This window comes from Sparus aurata, chromosome 7, assembly GCF_900880675.1.
Source record: "Sparus aurata chromosome 7, fSpaAur1.1, whole genome shotgun sequence".
Classification (NCBI taxonomy): Eukaryota; Metazoa; Chordata; class Actinopteri; order Spariformes; family Sparidae; genus Sparus; species Sparus aurata.
In genome coordinates, this window is record NC_044193.1 from 3,788,400 (window position 1) to 3,798,464 (window position 10,065).

At 43.9% G+C, this 10,065-nt stretch overlaps 1 protein-coding gene across 1 annotated transcript; it reads left to right on the top strand.

Annotated features, from left to right (window-relative positions):
• The first annotated feature begins 1,193 nt into the window (after window positions 1-1,193).
• On the top strand, window positions 1,194-9,303 carry sox18 (SRY-box transcription factor 18). Its single transcript, XM_030424369.1, has 2 exons — window positions 1,194-2,102; window positions 4,391-9,303. Exons 1-2 carry the CDS (start codon window positions 1,697-1,699, stop codon window positions 5,770-5,772), a joined length of 1,788 nt encoding a protein of 595 aa, XP_030280229.1. The 5' UTR covers window positions 1,194-1,696; the 3' UTR covers window positions 5,773-9,303.
• Window positions 9,304-10,065: the final 762 nt, after the last annotated feature.

Sequence of the window (10,065 nt, forward strand, 5' to 3'; positions counted from 1 at the left end):
CCCGGGACAGATTATTTCACTGTGATGCTCAGGAGGAAACACCTCCAGCTCAGGTGGAGGTGCGGAGCGAACGTGCATCGTTTCATGTTTATCCATTACAAACTTTAAACTGCTCGGGTTCACTGATGCACGTTAAACGTTCCTGTGTTTAAAAAGTGTTCAAACTACTTTTAAGAGTCAAATCTGTTTTCTTCACAGTGAAATTCCCCTTTTGAGTAAATCAGGAGAGAATATTTTGCATTTTGGCTCCACAACTGATTAAACTTTTAATATCAAATCAATATAATTTAACATTAATCAAACACTGAATCCACTGAGTCCGTCCTTGAGTTCTGTTCAGTGTCTCGTACGAGGACCTGGCTGCTGCTGCTGCTGCTGCTGCTGCATCAACCAAACCTCCAACTTCACTGGTGGGGTACAGAATGCCTGAAACCCTGTCAGCACCAACACCACCAACACCACCAACACCACCAACACCACCCACCTCCTATCCAGCTCTCTCTCTCTCACTGAGTTGTTGTTAAGCTCGGCCACTAATCGCTTCGGTTGGGACTGCGGTCGACTGTGTTACCGCTGTCCTGCCCTCAAATACACACACACACACACACACACACTTGCACACTAACACATATACATTGGAAACACACTATATGTGTGTACATCCATGTTTTGTCTCTCATTTGTGTGCCGACTTAATTACACGTGTCGCCTTGGTTTCCATTTAATGCGTGTGTGTTAGAGCATGTAACTGTGCATGCATGTGTGTGTGTGTGTCCCAGAGTTTGCATGCATGTGTGTCTTGAGTGTGCGTATTTGTGTGTGAGAAGCTCCATTCTCAGTTGGGCAGAAACAATGGAACCTCTCTGATTACATCTCCCTGTACAGGCGGACAGGGTGTGTGTGTGTGTGTGTGTGTGTGTGTGTGCGTGAAGCTTCACGGGGGGAGGAAAGGGTGGCGGTCGTGGAGGAGGAAAGAGGGGGAGGCAAAGCTTGGACCTGCCCCCCCTCCTCCACCACCACCACCACCACCTCCTCCCTCCTTTGCTCCGTCTCCCACACACACTCGTCCCTTCCCCTCGCGCCCGCCTGGCGTCTCATTGGTTAAATCCCCGGCTATGTATTTATATGATTGGTCAGGGCGGGGTATATATACTCAGCGTGGGTCGGTTAAATCTGGCCACAAGTTTCAAAACTTTCAAACAAGGCAGACAGACGGAGAGACAGTGAGTCGGACGGGCCTGAGTGACGGAGGGGGAATCGAGCTCTGGACAAACCGCTGCACCACACACTCCAAACAAGAGCTGTTGTCTTTTGAGAGAGAGAGAGAGAGAAGAAGAAGACAAAAAAAGCAAAGTGAGTGAAGAAAAGCAAAGAGGCAGAGTCACTGTGGATCATTTTCAGGGGGAATATCCTGCACCACAACTCGTTTGTTTCCTCTTTCTCTCTCGTCTTCCCCCCTCCTCTCACATCTCGATGCTTTGCTTTGGGATTTGTGCTCCAAATCCATCAAATTCCTCTTCTGATCTTTGTCTTTGTCATCTGAAACATTTCGAGTTACAAATTTTTTCCAGAACTTTGCAACCCAACAAACTGACACAGACGTTTGCAGGATTTCACTCGGACTAAAAAAAAGAAAAAAGAAAAAAAAAAAAGAGAGAGAGAAAAGAAAGAAGTTGAATCCAAACCCGGTTGTGGAATGAATTTAACGGAGCCCAGCTTGTCCAGAGAGACTCTTCTGCATGCCGGCCGGGTGTCTCTCGGGGGCCCCTGGGCGTCCAGGACCCCGAGCCCTGCTTCTGATTCTGAGATGGGTTTCGAGCAGAGCCTCTCCGGGGACTGCAGTTCTCCCGACGGCCTCGGCAGCGGGAGCATGAGGAGAGCAGACGCGAGGATTTCTCTCACGCCCAGTTCAGGGGGACAGAGTCCAGACTTGACCCAGGCGGGAGGTGCGTCGGCGGGCTCGGGCGATGGGAAGGCCGCGGGGGGCGAGCAGAGGATCCGCAGGCCCATGAACGCCTTCATGGTGTGGGCTAAAGATGAGAGGAAGCGGCTGGCCCTGCAGAACCCCGACCTGCACAACGCTGTGCTCAGCAAGATGCTCGGTAAGACAGGAACACATCACACAATAAACGGACGTCTGACTGTTGGGCGTAAAAACTTTCTAGTGAAACCAGAGTTAAGAAATCCGAAAGTTTTCGGTAGAAATATTTCAAAAGAATCTGACAAAATTAAAAGTTTTAGATTGAATTCTACCCTGATTTCTAAAAGCATCTTCAGACTCTGATGATCTTTCATTCTGTCCGTGGTTTTTGATTGTCTGAACAAAGATATCAAACAAAAGCACTGAAATTAGACTTTCAGGAACTGAAGTTAAATATCTGAGCAACCTTTCTCTCACCAGTGTCGCTCAGTGTGACAAACCCCACCCGTCTGTAGCACTGTCGACTAAAAGCACTAATATGAACCATGAAGACACAGGTGTAACTATATGTATATAAATAACAACCATCATCCTTTATAAACTATTTATTAGGCAATTATAAAGCTGTGTTAACATCAGTTGCAACTTTGCTTATAAAGCATTTCATTGTTAGCAGTCAAACAACTATTAACCAACTATAATTAGCCGTTTATTATTAAGTGTTACCTCTAGATGTACACCTAATATTGCAGATTACATCACCCATCATTTAAACCTGACTTTAAAATCAAAACATTTGTGGTTCAATAACATTCATACGCAGAGTGTGAACTATAATCATCAGGCCCATGTGTTCTCCCCGTCAGAGACAAACAGCTGGACGGGTTTTAATCATCAACAACTTCACTCGTGATCACCAAAGCACTAAAGTGACGTTTGTAATAAATTGAAGAACAGCCGTGCAGTCTCACATGTCAGAGGACGATCTCGAAGGGGTGATTCATTAAAGTAATATTTCATGCGCAGATCTTCGCATTGAAGCGATGGAATCAAAGCGTCACTTGAAAAGGAGCAAAAAAAAAAAAGTTAGTCGTCTCCTCAGTTTGTGTCCTGCAGCATAAGTCACTTCTCCACCCGTCACATGCGCTCCGTTATGTTTCAAAGCTCTGTCGTTTTGTTAAAATACAAATCCACCGTCACCAACGTGAACACAAAGCGACCACAACCCGCTGCTCCCCTCCTGCGAGGAAACTACAAACTTTATCTGACCACCTTTTAAACCGTGCAGGGGGGCGATGGTTGGATAGAACACACGTTGTTTGGAGTTTTGCAGTGAGATTTATTTACATCGAGTCCTTTTTATTTAAACAGATGTAACCAATCAGAGTCAGGGCTGACAGTGCATTGTTAACGTCGCCATGATCTGATGCAAAAAGGGTCAGATGTTGGTTTTTATTTACGCGAACGTCAAATGTCATCATTTTTCAGTGACGTGTTTAAAAGACAGGTCCAAGAACATGTATATTAACAGCTCAGGAGGTTAATTAAACTGAAATCCCTCGTGTTAACATCAGAGACGAAGAACAACAAACATGCTCCGTTACTCTGCTTCCATAAAAAGTGTGAACATGAGACATCTTATGAATTTGAAGCAAAGTCTGCTGAGCAAACCCAGAAGTTTCTGGAGGGACGCTTGTGACGCTGATGTCCAAAACCTTCAAGCAAAACAGGGAATTCGAGCGCTTAATGTATAAATGTATAATGTATAAATACAGGTGGGGAATATTCACAGCAGTTAATGTGTCTGAGCAGCTTTAAGACCAGGTGACATTGAGAAGAAACCCACAAAATTCAGATTTGTAGATTATAATACAGGCTGAATTATGAACAATGTGTATTTGGGTGCTTTGAAGGACACACAGACATGTAGAGACGTCTTTCCTGGTTCCTGTTGTGTTCCTGCGTTACAGAAACACTCGAGCTGTCTGATGTTAACTGTCACATTTCGCTGCCGTAGTGAGTTCGATTCAGTGTTTTTCATCGCTGCGGTTTAATTTGTTTGGAGCGACGGACTGTCGTGAAACCACAGCAGCATCTCAAATATGTGCACTGATATTACCAACAAATACCAACGACTGACCGACTGATTGATTGATTTAGTAGATCAGGTCTTTTTTTAAGTTCATTCTCAGCAAAATGTTGGGGGGTTCTTTTGTCTTCTTGACTAGTTTTGACAGTTTGTTGGACGTGTTTTGTAGGCCAAACAATTAATTGATAACCAAGAAAATAAAGGTAAGATCATATCTCTATTAAAAAAAATGAATAGTTGCAGCCTTCGACTCTGATGAGGATGCTGTTGATGATGACTTAATTTTGATAACCAACCTTTTCTTCTTTGCTGAAGGTCTTCAAATTGTAATAATGATAATATCAACTATTTGATCATTTGGATGTTTTCGTACCTTCCAGGTCAGTCTTGGAAGGCCTTGAGTGCTACAGACAAGCGGCCGTTTGTGGAGGAAGCAGAGCGTCTCCGTGTCCAGCACCTCCAGGATCACCCGAACTACAAGTACAGGCCTCGCCGCAAGAAGACCACCAAGAAACTCAAGCGGGTCGAGCCGGGGCTTCTGCTCCACAGCTTAGCCCAAGGTGGGGCGTCGGGCCTTGGATTAGGACATGGTGTCAATCCCTTGGGCGCTGATGGAATCTCTGGAGGGGCTTATGGACACCCAAGCGGGCACCCCACGCACCACCATCACTCTCACCACCTGCTGCCATCTCTTGGGCACTTCAGGGACCTCCAGGCCCCCGGACACCCAGAGCTGGAGAGCTACGGCCTGCCCACTCCGGAGATGTCGCCTCTGGATATTCTGGAAGATGGAGCTGGGGAATCTGTGTTTTTCCCCCAACATATGCAAGAGGAGGCAGGGATGGGGGGCTGGAGTGGGTACCACCACCACCTACACCACCACAACCAGCATTACAGCCATAATTACAACAACCACAGTCACCACAACTCTATACACGGCGCAGCGGCATACAGTCAGAGCTCAGGAATGAGTGTCGGCCCCAGCTTGAGTCCTGGTAGAAGTTCTAGAGTTGATTCAAGAATGAGTTCTGTTGAGTCAAATATGACCTCGAGCATGAGCTCTGTCACTTCTGTTCTGGCGAGTTCAGTCAACTCCAGGTTAAATCCCACTCATGCGACAGGTCACCACATCGCCTTGAGGAGTCCAGTGAAGTGCCCACCACCTCTCTCCGACTCCTCCTCCCCCGTTTCCTACTCCCAGCCCTCCATCAGCCTCCCCGAGCCCTTAAAATCCCACCAAACTCCACATCAGGCCGCAGCTCCCGTCGGCTACTTCGGCCAGATGTACGGGAGCAGCGCCCCGAATGCTGCGTATTACATGCCCTCTCACCTGGGGCAGCTTTCACCTCCTCCGGAAACTTCCCCATCTTCCTGCTCCTCCTCCTCCATCGTCCAGTCAGCCTTCCCTCCCACCTTGTCCTTAGACCACTCAAATCCAGAGTCCTCCGGCCATTTGGGGTCTTCCTCTTCTGCTGAGTTTTGGTCCGAGGTGGACAGGCACGAATTCGACCAGTACGTGAATGTGGGAAGGAATCGAGAGGAGCTGTACGGACGTGGTGGTGGCTGTGGGAGTGGGATGAAGGTCCTGAGTGGGCGCAGTAGCAGTAGTGCAGGTAGCAGCATGAACAGCAGTGTCATTAACAGGGATGTCAGCGGCATTTTGAACAGTGCTGGCGGCTGCGATGAAGGCAGCAGCCCTCTTATTTCTGCTCTCTCTGACGCCAGCAGTGCCGTCTACTACAGCGCCTGTATCACTGGATAAACACTCCACAGTCTCATGTCATAGTTACCTCCTCGCATACGACACAGTTCGGTTTGGTTTCCATTGAACTGTTGTTAGTACACGATAGGGAGGAAGGACATCAGAAAGGTTCAACTTGTAGTCAAGTTATTGTCCTTGTTATTATCTTTCATTGATTCCAAATTTAGTTTCCAAAAACGGTTTTCTATAAATGCTAAAAAAAAGAAAAAGATGCTGATGAGTGATTTTCATTGTAGGAATGCTGACTGGAGCTGGAGCTGAGTAGAGCCAAAAACAACCACAGTCGTTGTAAAAATGTGCCAATTTGTAGAAGAATAACTGACAAAAAAAGCACCTAGATAAACACATAAAAGCTAATTTCTTATTTTCAGATAAACCAATGCGTTCCTGAAGGTAATCTCAGTCCCTGAAAGCTACAGGCTAGTGTGGCTAGTAGTTAGCATGGGTAACTTGTAGGACGTGGATGGATTAGTAGCTCTTAGCATCTTTTGTTAGCAGAAGCTCCAAACAGCAAGTTGGGATTTTCTGCTGAGCGACTGCAAAAATCAGCTACTGTCGATCACTAAACTAGCATAGCAGATGATATTAGCTTACGGTGTTCGCTAAACTCACCATTTCTATTGTTGCTGTCACTGTCGCTTGATGCCTTTTAGTTAAGATGTCGTCTTTTTGATCCAAATGAATAGAAACCAAAGTTTAGAGGGAGATAAAGGCAAAAAGGCGGCTGGACAGCAGCTTAGCATAGCATTGTGTTTTCAGTTGTTTATGAACGTGTGCTAATGGTGCATTTCATTTGATCTTGGAAGTCGGACTTTGCATCTTGGAAAGTTGGGACGCACCTCAGCGACGCCAACGTAAAAGTCCAAGACGGCTGTTCTGTGCAGCAGCAGCAGCTTTGTCGTACACACAGTCCTGTCCAGCTTCTATCTGTGGACATGTTGCTTTAGTGTTTGTATGAGCAAAATACTGCATAATGTTATCAATCGCTATTGCTAACTATGGCTAACCTGACTAGAACCGTGACGTCATTTTGTGCTCCGATTTTCCAGCTTCCGTGTTAAATGAAATGCACCGTAGGTCCCTGTGTTAGCACGTGTAATGCTAATAAACCAGGAGGTCTTCATCAATGACTGGATACATCTAAGATGTGGGAATTGTTGTGGTGGCTGCACAGTCTGAAGGAAGTAGGATATTGAAAAATACTTTTCTTAAATGAGGTGCCAGGGGTTTTGTTTTTCTGCACTCTGGTGAGTTTTTATTCTAGCAAAACTGTTTCTTCATTTGCACTGTGTGTACTCAGAAAATTACAACAAATCTGAACTTCAAAATCATCTCATATTTTTTATTTTTTTGTTGACATTTCATCTCAGGACCAGATTTCATCTCACTGAACTTCATTAAGTTTAGATAAGTCATCTCAATTGTTTAATGGGAACAAAGAAGGGACAAAGTCCGGAGATGGACGGTGAGAAAAAGACTCGATCCAGCCTCCACATATCTTCTCCGCAGTGATGCCGGGAAAAGCCTTGGCCACAGACCCCAGCGCAGACCACTGATGTCTCCCACAAACTATCAGGATGTTTTACAAGCCGGGTCGGGTTCTTTTCTGACCGTGATACATGCCGTTCCCTCACAGTCTCAGTCCATGAGAGCCTCATGTCAAACTCCCTGCCAAACTCTGCAAGTCTTGATGTTGCTTTGCTTCTTTGGCAAGATCGCGATACGAAAAGATCATTCTTCTCCAACCAGTAAGCTCCCTGGTTCAACGCGGATATCTGTTTGTTTAAACAAAATGTTCCTTTTTCAGAGATCAAAAAGTGTAATTTAGTCTGACAAATGACAGAAAATTGGGCTCTACGTATCGAGTCCTTTGTGGTTGATCCTGAAAGCATCAACAGCGCCATTTTATACTTGAATCTCATCACGCAAAGCAACGTTAGACTCCAGATATTGGTGCGCAGTTTGACCTCTCCACGGCTCCATTTATAATGTCATAGCAATTATTACGGGAACTGCGGGATGACGGCTGATGTGCTGAGGGTTTTATGATATTCTGAAACATTTGATTTGATGTTTACTGTATATATATTGATGCCTTCTTGGCAGTATGTGAAGGAGAAACTGAGACTATGAAATGTTCTCTTTGCACTGGGTTTAACGTCTTAGCTGTATAGAAGAAACACTACTTATCATCAAGTCAAGCGTCTATAATTTTAAAACGTGTTTTTGTACAGAAAGGATCGTGTTTATTTCGTTTTATAGACTCTGTTTTTAAAAAATGAATTCTTTAAAGGATACTATGACATTTTTGGGACTAGACTGATTTGTTTGAGGGCAGATTCGTCTGTTTTCTCATGAGCATATTTCCCCAAAATTGTCAAACTGTTCCTTTAAAGAGTGTTTGATTATAAAAGGCAGTGGAGCGGTGGGTTTCCACTGGTCTCTTCTTCCTTCTCCGCCACAATATTGTGTATTATAAACTCGCCTTCAAAAGGAAGTCTATAATGTAAAGATCTCTTCAGATCTCTGTGGGTCTTCGGGGGTTTATCGGGGTTACATGTTACATTTTGCTCTCCCAGTGACACCAGCGAACAAGAAAACTTTCCCTCCCACTCATGTTATTCACCTAAATGACTGGAAATTAAAAATGAGAACTTGTGGTTTTGTTTGTGCTGAGAAAATCAACAGTTGGAGCCACTGTAGAGGTCTCTCTGTGTGTTTATGTAGCATTTATCCTGTAATATTATTGTATACAGCGGGGAGCAAAAAAAAAAAAACAGAAGTCTCTCTCTCTTCAAGGTTTTTATCCGGCATCTGTTCCACGTTAGTCCGACAGACAATACGTTTTTTTGGACATGAAACAGTAGAAGAAAAATTGAGGATCTTGTACAGTGAAACAATTTATATTTACCACACTCTTCATTGTGGCTGCCGACGTTTAAATAACAGAGAAACAGTAGATTTTTCCGAACGTTTCCTCTGGAGGGACGGAGCCACAAGCAGCAGTTCAAGCAAAGTATTAAAAAAAAAAAAAAGAAAAGAAAAATACTTCTTACATCTGCATTTGACATTCTTTTGTGTTGACACCAAACACAGTCTTGTTTCCATTTTAATTTATTGTGACACATAAAGAACATCAGAGAGAGACAGCCGTTTTTTTTTTGGTTTTTTTTGTCTTTTTTTTTTTTTTGGAGTCGTGCAATAACTCTGAGGCTTTTGGTAATAATTATCTGAAGGAAAAAAAAAAAAAAAAAAAAAAAAGGAACTGAAACACCCAAAGATTTTGGGATTGAAATCAAAGGGGCATTTTCTCAGCAGTCATATAACGACAAATTAAAACCAGGATTTTCCCAGAAGTGTCACTGTGATGCCTTTAAACATGTCTGACAGGGACCAGTGTTCTATGTTTCTCTAGTAAAATTGTTTTGTTTGTGTTTATATTTGAGGGGGGAAAGAAATGTGCGTTGGCTGTAAATTGTTTTGTTCTGTTTTATAAAATAATTTTACAAAATAAACACGTCTAAGGTTGCACACTTTTTGGTTTTGTGAGTCTCTGGAGCGACGAGTTTGGAGTCGAGCGGACGGGAAAATATCAATGTTTTTGTTACGGTTTCGATCCAGAGACGGTTTCGGATTCGGAGCCGAGCCACACGACGGAAACCTCTGAAACACATCCGTCTGTCAGGAACAAATAATTCTGTTTTAGATCATATGTTTGGTAAACTTGTGATTTAACCACCTTGAGTTGAGGATTATTCGCATTACGAAAAGTGCGTTCAGCCACATTCTTTTATTTATGTTTGGACAGGTGAAAAAAAATATGAGTCGACATTAATATTCATGGTTAATTTGTTTCAAGTTTGACATTTAATAATAATAATCTAATATGAGCCAACAGTACCAGAACACTTTCAACTGAACCGGGTAAATGTCAAACCACTTCCTGTTTACAGTCGTGGCTCCTTCCTGTAACCTTTAACAGTTCTTGTTATGTTGCAGGGAAACGACATCAGGGCTTTATTTTAGAGTTTTACTAGAGATCCTAAAATTGGGACTATTGGGAATATGTGCACGAATAACCCAGAATATTTCAGTTAGACAGCGATGGGATCTTGGTTTCTCAAGTGTGCATGGGAAGTTTTCGCAGCCATTTTAAAGGTTTTATTCAAATATCTGACAAAGAAACAGAACGCTGGCTGCAGAAGCTGAAAGAGGAGATCCTCCAGGAACTGAGAGGAGCCGGTCTTTAAACTGCAGCTTGGAGGCGTGAACCAATCAGCTTCCTGGAACTAC